Below are 16,422 nucleotides of genomic sequence, written 5' to 3'. Positions count from 1 at the left end.
CTGCTTGCTAACTGCGTGTGACTGCCGTGAGTTACTAAAGAGTCAGTTTTCTGGGAAAAAGCTGCGTGCTGCCACTAAGAATTATCCTGCGTGAGTGGTGAGAGTGAACAGAACAATTAAGTTGAGGGTCAGAAGACCAAACAATGACTTAAACAGCAGTGAAATGACTCATAAAAGGATAAATGTAGAGTTAAAGAGATACTTTGGAAACACAAAGTTGCATATTGCCAATGTCAATATATGCTTATATACAAGAATTCATTTTAGCTGCTTTGGATTTGGGTATTTAAGGGGATGTATTAGTTTCAAGTAATGAAGTCAGCTTATTTACAAGTAATCCCCATGAGCCAAAAGCTCAGGCTTCAGGGTGCTCTGTAATCTCTGATGCTGCTTTCCATTTCAAGTGGGAACTGAGAAATCCAGAGTTTCCAGTTGGAATTTTCCACTCTAGCGCCCCCTTCAGTCAAACTTTCCACTCAGGAAGTCAGGGCAGCCACACCAACCTTGACTTTGCAATTAAATAAAAGTTAAACTTTAGAACTTGTGCTTATGTGCAGTAGATAACATTTCCACAACTTCAGTGGGTACTAAAGCATTTGAGGCCCTGTTCTTGAATGTGCAAGAGAGGCATTCAGTCCCATCCATGACCTACAATTCAACTGTGCGCCTCTATCATGATGGGTAGACTCAGAGCGTGGCAGTGCTCTCCCTCACAATACTGACAAATCATCCTTTCTATCTGCGCAGTATCTCCTCCCACATCTTCCCCGTGTGGGATGAGCCGTGGAGTTTTCATAATGCTTGTTATCTCGTGTTGTTCTGTCTCGACCTCTCCAGAACTGGTGCAGCAGCAGACATAATTACCAGATTAGCTACCTCTCCTCAGTTCCCCTGCACTCTGCCCTCCAGCCAGCCTTCCTCCCAGTTCAATCTGGGGGTGACGGCACTGGTTTCTGGTGTGTCACTTGCCCAAAAGCAGGCTCCGGTTTCAGCTGCAGGTCTTGCACATGTGCTAACTGGCAGCACAACTCTGTCTGCTTTGGAATATCAGTGGCACATGTACGCAGACCTAGGAAAGCTTAAGTTTTAAGGAAAGCACGAGTTGGACTGATAGCGTTTTGTGTTCATTGTGTCAGGTCAAAGAAATGTTGGCACAAACACAAAGAAACGCTGTTGCACTGGAGCTTGCGGTTATTCAGGAGCAACACATGCTAAGCCGTATACTTTTACATCCATGTAGTGCAGGTCTAATTTCCTGGCTGTAGCTCAGCCGGCTATGAAATCACCAGGTTTCCCCCTCCAGACTGGGTTGCGTCAGATATCGCTTCCCATGTCAGGCATTCTGTGAAGCTTCCAGCTCTGGGCTCCTTCAGCTTAGCTTGTGTTTGCCCTGGTAGGCACACACTTCTCTGCCAGACCAGCTGCTGGGTTTTCTGTGTCCATGAGACAGCAGTATGTTGGCAGCCCCTCAGGGGGGAGGCCAGTCTGAGCTGAATGATCCAGGATCTTCTTACCCAACTGTAAAAAACATACGCCACAGAGTAGTACAGTATACTGATTTATAATCGCAGAATGAAAGATCTTTTGTTCTTTAACTTCTGCTGCGTTCTGGCTCTTGCATGCAAAATGAACTCGAGCGGTATTATCCAGTCACATAAGAATTTAATAGACTTTTGTGGCAGCCAGAAGTGACTGTGATTCTGCTCTTCAAAGCTTTGTTTTTGCCTGCTTGATTTGTGTGTGCGTGTCCCTAAACAGGATGATTGCTTTGACTTTGAGATTATAGTGGGTTGCATAACCACTCTGGTACTGCATTTATTCAAATCGTAGCACACTGGCAGTTTCTTTCGCATTCATTATGTTTTAATACAAAATGTAAAAGCTTCACATATGCACATTTTGATCATGTTAGTGGAAAGACAAGGTCATACTGTGGTCCAACATGTTTGTACAGATCAATAGTATAACAATGGTGGTCCCTCGAGGATAATGCCTCGGTTTTTGCCTTAAGCCTTAATAAAATTTTAAAGAGATTACTTATGTTTTAAAAAATGACCTTCTGCACAGTGGATTCATTTTTGGGGTCAGCCTCAAGTGGCCATTCAAGGCACTCGACTGTTATATGGCCTTAGCTAGTAACAAATGTATATGGGGTTTTGTTTGTTTTTGCTTTTTCTGTTTCTACAGTGAGGTGTCAAGCAAAAGCAACAACCTAGTAGCGATGTCCAAAGCTCCATCTTATGCCTCCATGTATCTAAATGGATGGCTGGTAACTTTACATGAGACCATGTGTGTAAGCATGTAAGCATTGACAGGAACAGTATTTTATCTATGTGGGCATTGCAGAAAATCTCCTCATGCAAATATTAACAAAGCACACAGCTGAACATCAAAAAGGAAGATAAAGGCATGTGATATTTAGCGATTGTGTGTTTATCTAGCTTGTTAGCTGCTTACAGTTACAGACCAAATGGAACACAGTTACTGCACTGACTGAGAGTTTTAGTTTTAACTTTTTTTCCATTTTAAGGTATAGTACTGTGTGTAAGTCTTGAGACTCCCCTCATTTCTTTACATTTTGCAGGGAAAAAGGGAAATGGGAGCATCAATATACTGAAACATGCTCAAATTAAACACATTAAAATACAGTACATAGGGCAAAAAATCACAGTGTGTACACTTCTGAGCTTGAAAGTCAGTATTTGGTATGACCACCTTTTATTCTTCAACACAACCTGAACTCTCTTAAATAAACTTGCTTCTAATTTCTTTCAGTAGTGATGATAATTTAAGCCATTAGTTTACCTGGTATACCTTCTTAAGAGTGACTTCTTGACAGCCACCCTTACAGTGAGACCACTTCTGATGAGGCTTCAGTAGACCTATCATTTTTCAACAGGCTACTATTAACAAAATGATTCTACTGAAAACTGTTTCGTTGCCAAGTCGCCTGGTTCTTCCTTTTTGTTTATTGCCTTTAAAGCATTAAAGCATTTAAACTATAGGTAACTTTTAAATGGGAAAAAGTAGCCAATATCTAATATTAAAAGACCTCCAGAAAGCAGGGAGAACTTTTGCTCAAGACCACCTTAAGAAATTACAAGAAAGTCTGGCTCCTTGGAAGAAAACCAAAGGGGGGGGGGGCTTGACATTTTTTGCACAGTGCTATAACTGTAACTGTGTAGAAAAATTAATCTGTTGGATTTTTTTCTTTTTTATTTATTTATCTGTGCACCAGGTAAAAATGTTTTAAATCTCAGCAGTATAAGGTAGATATATCTATGACAATGATTTTTTCCCAGGACATCAAAGGTGACCAGTGAGATGGACACAGCCCCGGCTCAGGGGCGAGTGGCTGGGTTTATCATCATCAGCTGAATCCTTATCAGCTGGTCGATGTCTGTCTGTGAAATGCCACAATGCATCAGTAATCAGAACGAGCCTGGCACGGCCCAGCAGGTCCCACACGGTAAACACAAGCTGAGCCTTATCACAGCTGTGAGTGTGGGTTACAGCAGAGAGGCCCTTTGTCTTTTTCCTTTTTCTGTTTTTTGTTCTCGGCTGAGCTGCAGAGGGCGGGGGGCCCCTCTGAAATGACTGCACCTCGCGAGAAGCAGTTTCCACAAGCCAAAAGCCACAAAAAAATAATATGCATGACTTCCTACGGAGGTGAAGACTGATGCAGAGATTACATCTTCTCATATCGAAAATGCTGAAAAGGCCACAGTGATGGATTTTGGAGTTTCTCTCGTTGTGGTTCTTTACAGATGATCTATAATCTACGCTTCGTATGGCTGCAAGTGAGCCTGCAAGCAAGAGCTTTTATTTGTAGTCGGAGAATCGAGCAGTATTTCTCTTGTAACAACATTGTCCTTAGTGACAGCTTACATCTGTGAGCATTAAGTAGTCGATGTACGGTGATTTGCAGCATAATAAAATGGGCTCTATTCAGAGGAAGTTAGCTGCCTATAACAAAATACCACACTTCAATTCATCTGTTCCATCTGTTAGCAGTTTTGCAAAGTAGAGGTCACGGACTTCATCTTGGCATACTTATCCTTTTTAGGTAGCGGTGCAGCTATTTAATGAAAAGTCTGAGGGCTCATTGTGGGGTTTGATCCATTTAACAAGAGTAGCTGCGGATCCTCTGATAACAAAGAAGAGACAACAAATTGAACTTCGAGGAGTATCACATGAAGCAGGAAATCCATCCAAAGTTGCGATATCGTTGACTTTGTTCCACTTAACTCACTCTGTCACATAATTCAGTAACTAACAGCATCAGAGGCCTTTATTTAAAGTCCAGCTCTTTGTTGCAGTGCCACCCTCTGGCCTTTCCTTGTATGTTCTGCATTTGAAACTAAATCTTTGCCATATGGAAGTGATCTTTAATCTTTGAGACTCTCCCTCTGAGCCAGCAAGCTAAGCTGTGGAGAAGCTGGGCCATCGTGTCATGAGGATGAGAAAATGTTGCAAATGATATTAGTATATTAGCTGTACGCATTTAAGAGAACTATGTGACCTCGCTCAACCCAACACATGAAATTCATTCGCCGAGAATAATGGATCTCTGTCCAGGCAGGAATGCCGGTTGCCGAAGCGCTCGCAGCTGGAACTTTAAGCTGAATTACGAAACTGTGATTTCACGTTCAGCCTCAATAATTGATGGTCCTCTCAAGCTTGTTTGAAAGTTGCTGCTTGCCTTCCCCCCGTAGTGATTCATATCTATTATCTGTGGGTACAGAGGTTGTAATCCTGACTTGTTAAGGGGTGAAAGGTGACATCAAGCCTCAGGCAAAAAATGGTGAAGCTGTTTTAAAATAACTGGAAAGAAATCAAACTGGAATCCCCACTATACACCCAGCAGCAATGTACTTTTAACACACTCCCTCTCAAATCTGCACTGCTCCATCTCCCGCTAACATTAATATGCTCTGCGATGGGAGTAAAATCTGATGTGGGTGAGCTTTTGATAAAGGAGGGATGCTTCTGGACCCCCACCGGGGTCCTTCCCGTCTTTCTACGCAGCAGGATGTGTGACTAAGAAACTGCTCTGTGGTCTCCCTGGGCAGGCCGCCTGCAGGAAGATGGCAGAAAAGAGTTTCTCATATTCTCTTTCAAGAAGCGTGCATTAACAAATGGTGCCAAGCAGTTCTGGATTTTATAGGGTGGTATAGTTCAAGTGAAGGGCGCTGTCCTCATTTTCTGAAGTGTGAACCGCTGCGGAGTACGGAAATGTCTAGAGTGTCTTCTCCAGGTTTTTGGTTGTACTTCAAATGCCTTGTCAGCAAATGTGGCCAGTATAAAAGCCCCCTCTTATCTCCCACAAGACATCCCCATGCCATGTACAGAACTGCATCACTTGCAATCCTGTTGATCTTTGTGGGACATTTTAGGTGACATTTCTACACCGGAGGTTTAGCTGTTTGTTTATGCGGCAGTAGAGTTGGGATTCACAGCCTTCTTTCACTTGCAGCCCCTTTTAAATAAAACTGTGAGCCTGTTTACACTTTTAAAATGCATCTTTGGAGCACTGCGCACAGTGTCATCAGCAAGCACTAGATTTGTTTAGCTCGAACTAGCAACGAAAACAAAATGTTTGAAGTACTAATATACATGCACCGGCAGTTCTAACTGCTGACAGTTCTTGAGAGAACTTCTGGACTGATTACTCATGTTGGGCCAATCATATGTAAGATTTGCCCACTCACCAAAATTATGCTAAAACTTCCAGGTTGATCTTTATGAACCTTAGTACAGAACCTTGGTGGTAGCATCGATCCAGATTGCTTGTCTTAAAATTTTGTAGCGCATCAGCCTCGATAGAGGATGTTTTCTTCTAGCTTTTCTTTATTATATTAGAGACTGAAGTTGTCACATTATGCAATAAATTAAACGAGGTGTGAAACTGAAGTCATGTAAAAGAAAAATGTTGAATTCCTGCACTGCTACACAGCATGTAAAGAACTCACAGCAACCCAAAACTACAGGGAACAAAGACTTTATATATTTATATATTTTTATTTTCCTCTCCATCATGATGGAATTTCTTGTGGTATCCCAACCTGGAATGTCAGGAGGCTATACGTGACAAGATTTGAAACTTGAGACATTTGGTGAAAGGATGGAGAAAGCAAAGATTTTGCTGTTAAACTTTTTTTTTTTTTTAAATTTTACAATTTCTATCACAGGCTTACTTTAGTCAAAGTAATGCCAGATTTGTATCATTTTGGCCTGAGTACCACCAGAGGCCCTGATTGGAGCTTAACCATTCCTGCACGTGAGGAATGTACCACTCTATCATGCAAAATCACACTCAGCGCTGTACTTCCTTCTCTTTCCCTGCAGGATGACATGAGCGACTCTCTGCGAGACTACACCAACCTCCCCGAAGCGGCACCTCTGCTCACGATCCTGGACATGTCGGCCCGTGCCAAGTACGTACGCGATGTGGAGGAGATCACGCCGGCCGTGGTGGAGCAGTTTGTCGGCGACTTCCTGGCTGAAAAGCTCAAACCGGAGCCCATCTAAAGAGACTGTCCACGTATAAACTGGACATATTACATGGGACTCACGCCATCATCCATCCCTGACCTATTGCTACACCCTTCAGTTTCCAGGCTCCCACTCTCTCTCCCAGCTACCCTCCTGACTGTTAGAGAGATGTCTCACTTTTTACTGGCATTTTAGCATTTTTATTTTAGATGTGTTCCTCTTTCATGGAGTCCCCTCTTTCTCCTGTGGTGCCTTGCATTGACTATAGTCCATACAGTAATATATATGGAGATTCTGTTGTTTCTTTTTCTTTTTTTGGCCTCAGATTTTTTTTTTTTTTTATTCTCTCACGGTGGCATTTCTAGAGAAAACGGTGAATTACCCAGTGGACCTACTTATACAGCCAATCTTTTGCTTTCTGTTTTGTCTGCAAGATTCTTGTTACTTTTGTTTTCTGAATGAAGTTAAGAAAGAATAAATAAAATCTTTTTTTTTTTTTTTTTTAACAGTTGTATTTCACCTGTAGTGCAGATGTGCTAAACTTGAGTTGGATGTAGCTGTACGCCTTCTTGGCCCTATTTAAATAAATAAATATCCCACAGTTTGACAGGTGCACATACAGTAAAGAGCATGTTCTACTTGCTTGTGACAGACCAGTGACTGTTTTAACCCCCCTGTCTTCTTGTGTCATGACGTGAGTGATAGTCATCTCTAGTCGGTTCTCATCTCAAAGTCATTATGAGGACTTTCTGTGAAGGTCCCCCTAATGAAAAAGGACAGATTTTTTTTTTTTCTTTTTTTCTAGAGGCACAAAAATGTTTTGTTTTTTTTGTTTTTTTGAAAAGTTGAATGTATAAATCCCTTTTATATCCTGTTACTTTAGTCATAGCTTCTCACACCAATTAAAAATTCACTGGCAAGCACAAGAGTTTTGTTCCTGCTAAGTTTTATCAATAAAGTTAGCTCTTGAATATGGAAAAAACGCATAGTGCAGTGACGCTCCAGTTCCTTTCTCATAAGTTTAAACTGTGTGGGACAAACGACAAAGTTAATGTTGCATTTATTATGGGAGAGTCTGTACCTCGACTCTTTCTGCTGATGCACTAAAATCTCAGGTGGAATAGAAACTTCTGACCTTGAGCTGTACTGGTAAGCGGGGTAAAATTCTGCACTTTTGCATAAACAATATAGCTGCTACTAAAAAATAAAAAACAAAAAAAACTTTTCCTTTGTTTAATAAGAGCAGGCATCTGGTTAAGGCTCCAACAGAAAACTATTAGAAGGGAAGAAATGGCTGCTTTTTTTTTTTTTTTTTGCTTACCTTCCAGCACAAGATTTATTATGAACTTAAAAGTATTTGATGCAATCTTGATTAACACACACAGCAAAGCTTGTGTGTGGGGAAAAAGTTGCAGTATTACAGAAATTTTATGTATTTTGTTGCTAATACAAATATTTAAATTAAAGCGCACCTTTAAATTTTTCATGAATATATAATGAGGAACTGAGGGTAGTTATTTTAAGGAAGTCCAACAAAAGGTAATTTTATATTTATTTATGTAAATGTTGGTGCGGAAGTTGGAAACTTCCGGGGGGGGGGGTTCTAATTCTTTGACCTTTCAACTGTATTCATAATGCACTAGTTCTTCCCAACATTTCTTCCAATATTGGAGAAATACAACAATCAGACAATCTCCCTATGAGCAAGACCTTGGCAACAGTAGGAAGGAAAAACGTCCTTTTAACAGGACGAGACCTCCAACAGAACCACACTCAGGGAAGGACTGACCATATGTCGGGATTCATTTGGGGGTAAGGGGGGAGAAAGAGGAAAAAACAGGAGCATGGAGAGGAGGAGTTAATGATGTGAATTAATGGCATGTAAACTGATAAAGAGAGGTGAGTGGAGACAAAATTCTCAGTACAGCAAGGAAAGTTATCTGCCTGAGCCAGTAGTTTCATAACTAAGGGATACTTCACATTCACCTAAACCTTAGAGATAAATCTGGATTATCTGTAGATAATGCTTTATTTTGTTTGTTTTGGTTTTTTTGCAGTGAAAAAAACATCACATTCAAATTCACATAAATCAGAAACACAGTTTGCAAATTTACTGTTAAAAGTATTATATGGGACACTCTGTTCAGTTCAGTCTTTAATAGAAGCATCATGGAAACTGTCTCTCAGCTTTACATTGACGTTTCTTTCCAGATGTTTGCAGTAGTTTTAAGAGTTGCTTCCTGCCCTCAAACAGAAGGATGCTAGCTGCCATGGCAGAATTCAAGCTGTCCACATCAGGAACAACGGGAATAAAGAGCCTGTGGCCGTCAGTTTTCTCTGCCAACTGGACTGCTTCTAGGCTCAAACCATGCGTCTCACCACCTATCACAAGAGCAGTTGGGCTTTGAGCCCAACTGTCATAGTACAGCTTGGTGTCCACTCTGGGGAGTGACAGTCCCTCTCATCAGAGTCCAAATCAGAATCATAATCCTCGTACTCCATGTTTTTGCAGTTGGGTCTTGTGCTGACCCAGCCATAATCTCCAGCTTTGGAGGGCTCAGGAGACACATTAACCTCTACTTCTCTACTTCTGTTGGGGCTGCCACTGCTGTCAGCCACGTGGACAGTCACGGGTTTAGGGAGATGGTTTTCAACATCATCCCAGTCAAGGCTGGGATAGATGGGAAGGCGGAAATGGGCGCCCATTGCTGCACGGAGAACTTTAGGCTCCCAAACATCCACACAACCTGTTTGAAAAAAAATGCAAAGTTACCAAAATTCAAAGGAAGGTTTGACAGGATTATTAAATTGATCTCTAATAATTACTGTAAACCTACCCTTTGTGAGGAGGACATTATGACAGCCAGCAGCAGCAGCACACCGCAGCATAGTCCCGAGATTCCCAGGATCCCGGATGTTGTCACATATCAGAGACAAAGGCACTGAGTGACCTTTACTTGCAAAGTTTAACTGTGACGGATCTGGGCGAGAAAATATCGCTGCAGAAGAAGAGGTCAGAGTCAGAAATAATTGAGATATTAGTGCTTCATCATGAGCCAAAAAAGAAAATCTGACCCTTACCGATCACTCCCTGTGGGGCTACAACGTCAGACCAGAGCTTGATGTCCTCAAACTTGACTTTCACTAGTGTGGCCCTTCTCAGCTTATCTAAGGGCAGCTCTCTGAGTCGATCCACCGTGCTGAAGAACACAGTCTGTGGTTTAGCACCAGCATCCAGGGCGTCACAGATCAAACGCCTGCCTTCAAGAAGGATTTTACCCTGGTGGTCCCGAAACGTCCTGGAACGAGCCACACTCACTAACCTCCTAGAGTGGAGACGTGGAGAAAGAGGAGGAGAAGGAAGGAATGACTTCAGAAGGATGAGGACAGCTACAAAATCTATGTCTACCCTGGGATAAGATGTTGATGGAGGGCCACATGTACCTGGGTGTCCTGACATACATACTGCAGTTCTTGACCTTCTCATAAAATTACACAGTTCCTCTCTTGGCACCCTATCATATCCTTTCTCTAGTTCCACAAAGCTACAGTCCGACTCCTTCTGACCATCTCAATATTTCTCCATCAGTTTTCGCAAAACAAACATCACATTTGTACTGCTCTTTCTACGTACTGCTCACTGACCATCACCTCTCTCGTTAAACAAGCTTCAAAAACTCTTTCCCACATCTCCATGGTATGGCTCATCAGCTTTATTTCTCTGTAGTTACTACAATTTGGCACATCAACTTTGTTCTTGCTGTATTCCTAATAATTATGCTTTTGTTTTGTATGCCAGGGTCCATGGCCTCTGGCTGAATCACCTCTGCTGCTGCCCTCACTCGGTGAGACTTACGCCAGTCTTTTATCTCCAGGCGAAGCCCTCTCATAGCGCAGTCCGTCCACTTCATTCTTTGTCACAGTAAAAGCATGTTTCGTAGCTGACTGCGCATCAGTCCTCGTCCTGACAGAGTTTTTTTCTTCGTGATGCTCTGTTGCTGCAGATATGATTCTTCCCCTGGTCTCCCTCTGGATCTTTGGCTCGTCTGACTGAATCTGAGGCGCCTTTACGACTTTTCCCGTCTCGTTTTCAGGAAACAGCACTCTGACAGGTTTCCTCCTCAGTCCGCGTACATACCGTTTTGATTCCACAGTGACACAGCCCCTGGTTGTTAGGAAACCATGTCGTTCTATCATGGAAATCACGCAGATCATGCCTCTTGTGTACGCTGCCATTTTGCCTGCTTTCTTCTTCTCTCGTCTGTCAGGATGTTTCAGAAATACAAGCTAACCCGCCTAGCGCCACCAGCTTTTAATAGCTGACTTTGCCTTTACAAATTAAAAATAAACCAAACACATTTGGTGGCGTTATTAATGTAATTTAATAACATAATATGTCACTAACTGCTAAACTTGTCCTATAGTAGCCGTTTTATTTTACATTTATTGATGCTTCAAACTTGACGCTTGATCATAATCTCGCGAGAAAACAATGACACATTGGTCAAACCATTAACCTGAGCAGTTAGAGGGGGGGGAATCGTGAGTTTTATACATTTTACTTTAACGTAAAGTCGGGGTTCTTTGCTTTAATACTAGAGCAGCATTAATAATAACGACAGGGGATGTAACGCATTATTCAGCGGGGTTTTTTTTTTCGTTTTGTAGTTTTACTTGCAAATACCCGTTGTGTTCATTGGTGATTACCAGTCGAGCACAGAATAATCGATACGACCACAGGTAGCACGGCTGTCAAAAAACATGGCTTTGAGACGAGCGCTGCATTTTGTTTTCAAAGTTGGTGACAGGGCCAAAACTGCCACCTTTTACAGAGATGTTCTAGGCATGAAGGTAAGTTTTCTGAGCTGCATTTAATTGTAGGATTGGACTGAAGCCGCCGTAGACTAGCAGCTTTTGCTGATGTCGGATAATTTCAGGGTTGCACAACCTGAGCAAATTTCCATAGTCATCATTGTATAAGTGGAAGTGGAGATCATTGAATTGTAATTTTCTCACTACTTGTTATTTATTTCAGATTTTAAGACACGAAGAGTTTGAGGAAGGCTGCAAGGCAACTTGTAATGGGTATATAAGGCACAACTCCAGTTGAATCTTGAGCTCAGTATAATGCTAAGTAAACGTCCTGTGGGGGGAAAAAAGTATTTGCCACCTTGCTGTTACACTTTAATGTTTCAGATCAAGGTCAAACAAATCAGGGCCTAATGGAACTATTTATTGCCCCCTAAACCTAATAACTGGTTATGCCACCTTTGGCCGCACGAACTGTAATCAAGCGTTAAAGATAACGGTTAAAAAGCCTTTCACGTCACTGTGGAGGAATTCTAACTAACTCTTCTTTTCAGAATTGTTTTAATTCAGCCACAATGGATGGTTTTCCAACATGGAAAAAACAGTTTAAGGTCAGATTTACGTCTGGACTCTCTCTCTCTCCCTCCCTTTTTTTTTTTTTTTAGCCATTCAGAGGTAGACTTGCTAGGGTGTTTTGGTCTGTTTCTTATTGTTGAATCATGAACACTGACCTTAAATGAGGCAAGTGAAACGTGCAGTTCTTTAAATGTCGTTCTGGGTTCTTTTGTGACTGGATTAGTTGTTAATGCACTCCTGGAGGAATTTTGGTAGGCTGGCCACTCCTGGAAAGGTTCACAACTGTTTAAAGTTTTCTCCATTTGTGGATAATGGCTCTCACCATGATTTACTGGAGTCCCAAATCCTTGCAAATGGCCTTGTAATGCTTTCCAGACTGATAGTGTTAGTCACTTACTAAACTATCAGTGACTTTTTTCAAATGTGTTTCTTTAGATGATGGCATGATGTGTTTCTTTTAGATATCTTTCAGCCAGGTTCTGTTAGGTCTGTCTCATTTTTTTTAAACATTGCCACTGGATATTTTTTAATTCACTCAGGTTATCTTTGACTAATATTAAAATTTCTTTGATGGTCTAATGAATATCACTGTAACAAACATGCAAAACATACAAAATCAGGAAGCGGGCAAATACTTTTTCACAGGACAATGCAGATGTTGATACACTAGTGGTAAACCTGCCTTCACCCCATACCTATGCAGCCCCTATGATGGGAAATGGAGCAAGACAATGGTTGGCTTTGGTCCAGAGGATGACCATTTTGTTGCTGAACTGACCTACAACTATGGTGTGGGAGAATATAAACTTGGCAATGACTTCTTGGTGGGTGAGAGTTTGTTTTCACATTGCATGCAGGAAAAGATTGTCTTGTTATTCAGTGTACAGTGGCAGTAATGGGATATTTGTACGTGTGTTTTCATGTTAGGGGATCACTCTGCAGTCGAGCCAAGCTGTAAGCAATGCTAAACGTCTTGGGTGGCCTCTCAATGAGGTGGGAGAGGCTCTGTATCTGACTCAGGCTCCTGGAGGCTATCCTTTCTACCTGGTGGACAAAGAGCAACCTCCTAATGGTGAGTGTCACACAAGTCAAATCTGCCTGCTCCTTCTTCAGCTTCTTCTTCGGCTTCTTCCTCTTTTTCTTGGGTTTCTAGCAGGCTCAATGCAACAAAGGCATATTGCTCTTCTTTTTTTTTTTTGCTTCATAAACCTCCATCAAGGATCAAATCCTTACATACAGTCTGGTATGCACAAACTTAAATAAATACTTTGTAACTTCATATTGATCAGAGTTCAATGTTGACTTTAGAGAAAAGGCTGTAATGTCCATTCTTGACAGTTCTGATCGCATATGGTTTCTCTCCATGACATAGTTGGAGCGATCTATCAAAACCTGCAAAACAGTTTCCATCTCCTCACATGTGCCACACATGTTCCACATATGGATGCTTCCTCACTAGTGACAGCTGTTAAATCTGTCACTGATCCTGTATGAAAAAAGGCATATGATCACTAAACTGGAATCAGAATCAACAGAATCAAAATACTTTTTTAATCCCGGAATTATGTGGAAAAAGTGTAAGCAGGGGCTGGGTAAGAATTTTAAGGAGACCCAGATGTCTAAAGTATAGCAACTCAATTCTGAATGTTATTTCTTTTAAGGGTTTATTTGTACACATCCAGAGTCACTTTCCAGCGGTCATAAAGCAAAGCGTGATTGCGAAAACACCAGATGCCGGTTTATTTGATGTGAATCATTTTATAAGTTAAAATACCAAATTTGAGTTTGTTAAAGCTTTACAAATAAAAGAGTTGCTAGTTTTCACATATCAATGCACTTATATAAAAGACATTAATTTAAAATTCCATATTTAGGCTGCGTAACCATATCCTCCTGAGAACCGAGGAAAAAAGAATATTCCCATTGAACTTGTGATTTCCTGCCTCTTTGGTGCTAAATGAAGCCACCCAAAGAAATTAAATATATATTGAAAGCCCAGGATGTCCTCTATTCATACATCAGGACTTAGGGTAAGTCAAGTAAGTCAAAAGATATAGACCAAAAACAAATGCCCATTACAGAGGACATAAATGAATAGGCTGGTTCTCAAGTGTGTGTATATATAATTATTTTTTCATATGCAGCTGATGACACACTAATGTAGTGTGTTCACACAGTGGTTTGATCCTCAGCTCATCTACTCTGCATGTAGCGCAAGATACGGAACCCTGAGTTGCCCCGATGCATCCATCAGTGTGTGTGTGTGTGTGTGTGTGTGTGTATATGTTAGGTTAAAAGAGACACTTTTATGAATATGTGTGTGTATGGCTGAATGCAGCTTGCAGTAAAAAAGTGCTGTAAGTGCTCAAATGGAGTAGAAAAGGACTACAGAACTACCCGTCTGTTAACCACTTACTTTCTGTAATCTGTTCCCAGACCCTGTGCAGAAGGTTTGTCTCGGGGTATCAGACCTCCAAAGATCGACCCACTACTGGTCCACACTCTTGGGGATGAAAGTGATGGACAAAAATGAGGAAAAGAAGACGGTGCTCATGGGATTTGCAGACAGTCAAGTGAGTCAAAGAAATTAAATGTTAAACCCTAAGATAAGTTTAAAATAGTTCTATTGTTGAAGTTTGAATTGTATGTTTCGTGGTTTATGTTGATGCCTGAGTAATATGTGTCAATTTTTTTGTAGTGTAAACTGGAGCTTCGTGACATTGGAGGGATGGTTGACCATGGAACAGCTTTTGGGAGAATAGCATTTTCATGCCCGCGGGAGCAAGTAAATTATTATTTTCTAAATAGCTAATGTCAACTCGCAGATAAATTATTTCCAACAACATTATAATGAGATATTATTACACTCCTCAGCTGCCGGATATTGAAGCCTTGATGAAGAAGGAAAATCAGAAAATTCTCACCCCATTGGTCAGCTTGGACACTCCTGGAAAAGCTACAGTAGAAGTGGTTATTTTGGCTGACCCTGTAAGCGCATTCCCAAAATAATGCTGAAATGATGTCAAATTCATTAAGTTAACAATATTAAACGTAAAATGTTTGCTTTAGGACGGCCATGAGATTTGTTTTGTGGGAGATGAGGCCTTTAGGCAGCTTTCCATGGTGGATCCCAAAGGAAATGAATTCCTTGATAAGGTTGGTGTTACTATAACACATAGCCCTCAAATGCTTATCCAGCATGTGTCAGATATTCACTCTGCTCATGCTTGTCATCCTTTTAACACATTTCAGGCTATGGCTGAAGATAAAAGTGATGAATGGTTTGCCAAACACAACAAACAGAAGACTGCTGCATGAGATGGAGGAGCTGACCTGTCAGTTTTCATCAGTTAATGAGGATGAGATGCCGCACAACGCACCTGTAGCATAGATCTGCCTTAGGCTGGCAGTGTAAGATTAATTTTGTTTTATGTAAAATTGTGCCCTGAGATGCTGTAATGGACCACTTTGATGTATTTTTTTCCAATAAATATTCTTCCTAAAAGCAAGGCTGAGTGATGGGCAAAAAAACAACAAGTCAAGTCAGTTTTATCTATAAAAGACATGTCAATGTGAAGTGGCATATTGTCTCAAGAATCCAATTATAAACATGGATCTCACACAAACAATGTAATAAAAATATTGATTGAAAAAAAAATCAAAGAATAAAAGCAGCGAAATTCTAACAAATGTAAAACAACCAAGTAACAGAACAACAGAAAACATTTACACTGACTTTAACCAAACCATGAGAGACCTCATTGTTGGATAGATTATTATGTGTGGCAGCAAACTATTCCAGAACGTAGACCTGGTGGCCTTTAATTTTAGGCGAAAAGGTGACACTGAGAGAAGTTAGTGCCAACTTAATCTCATAATAAAGTATCACCAGGACTTCATAGCTTAAGTTTGGTCTTGCACCTCTACTGAGTCTCCACCAGCCTTCTGTGCATATTCCTCTTACAGCTGTAGTAAAACAACATGTTTGCATGGTTCCCAACTCATTTTGTGGTAAATATAAAACAGATTACCCAATGGGCCCACCATGTACAGGCTCTATGGGCTTTTGGTCTTATCATAGAAATATGACATATCCAATAAAGAGCCACAAAACAACAGAAATGAGGTACAACAGATATGTACAAGGACTGCAAAGACATAAAATGACATCTGCATGGTCTGTGGTTCTCTTTCAGTTCTGTTGTTTGTCCACATGAACCTGCTGTTTTATATTCTATCCATGTCCACCTTTATTTAGAAAACATGTGCCATATAGCATAATAGAAAATAAAATAAAGGTTTTACATGTATAATTAAGGAGAATTTGCCTAATTTTGTATGTTCTTCCTCATTAGTTGAAGCATTTTGCATATATGCAACCAATTAAATGACCAAAAAGCTGGCAGGTGCAGGCATGTTACCTGAGAATGTAGAAATACTGTTTTTTCCCGAGGGGGATGGCAGAGGAGTCTAAAATTTGTGTGCACAATAGGAATAAATTGTTTATTGTGCATTTTATTTTCTTGCTTGTTTATGAATTAG

General features: G+C 40.9%; 3 protein-coding genes across 3 annotated transcripts in view; 2 read left to right on the top strand and 1 right to left on the bottom strand.

The window, feature by feature from the left end:
• Positions 1-7,481, top strand: part of nxn (nucleoredoxin) — a 67,846-nt gene extending 60,365 nt beyond the window's left edge. The window contains exon 8 of the mRNA XM_031731676.2: positions 6,349-7,481. Coding sequence (XP_031587536.1) covers positions 6,349-6,531 — 183 coding nt within the window. The 3' untranslated portion in view covers positions 6,532-7,481. The remainder of the gene's footprint in view (positions 1-6,348) is intronic.
• Positions 7,482-8,505: 1,024 nt separating this feature from the next.
• Positions 8,506-10,889, bottom strand: mrm3a (mitochondrial rRNA methyltransferase 3a). The gene is given in 5 exon segments (XM_039598325.1): positions 8,506-8,949; positions 8,952-9,242; positions 9,333-9,494; positions 9,577-9,821; positions 10,352-10,889. Coding segments are annotated over 5 exon segments (1,365 nt in total). The 5' UTR covers positions 10,732-10,889; the 3' UTR covers positions 8,506-8,662.
• A 142-nt stretch (positions 10,890-11,031) lies between these two features.
• glod4 (glyoxalase domain containing 4) lies at positions 11,032-16,197 on the top strand. Its single transcript, XM_031731680.2, has 9 exons — positions 11,032-11,346; positions 11,531-11,580; positions 12,584-12,704; positions 12,808-12,952; positions 14,317-14,453; positions 14,579-14,665; positions 14,755-14,868; positions 14,950-15,036; positions 15,133-16,197. Exons 1-9 carry the CDS (start codon positions 11,257-11,259, stop codon positions 15,196-15,198), a joined length of 897 nt encoding a protein of 298 aa, XP_031587540.2. The 5' UTR covers positions 11,032-11,256; the 3' UTR covers positions 15,199-16,197.
• The last annotated feature ends 225 nt before the right edge of the window (positions 16,198-16,422 follow it).

Source organism: Oreochromis aureus, linkage group 14 (assembly GCF_013358895.1).
Source record: "Oreochromis aureus strain Israel breed Guangdong linkage group 14, ZZ_aureus, whole genome shotgun sequence".
Taxonomy (NCBI): domain Eukaryota; kingdom Metazoa; phylum Chordata; class Actinopteri; order Cichliformes; family Cichlidae; genus Oreochromis; species Oreochromis aureus.
This window is presented reverse-complemented; position numbering and strand designations above follow the sequence as displayed.

Excerpts from the sequence above, each read along its gene's own strand:
- glod4 (XM_031731680.2), top strand. The coding sequence starts at position 11,257 with ATGGCTTTGAGACGAGCGCTGCATTTTGTTTTCAAAGTTGGTGACAGG. Across the intron at positions 11,347-11,530 it reads GAGATGTTCTAGGCATGAAG|ATTTTAAGACACGAAGAGTT; the intron begins GTAAGTTTTCTG and ends TATTTATTTCAG. Across the intron at positions 14,666-14,754 it reads TTTCATGCCCGCGGGAGCAA|CTGCCGGATATTGAAGCCTT; the intron begins GTAAATTATTAT and ends TACACTCCTCAG.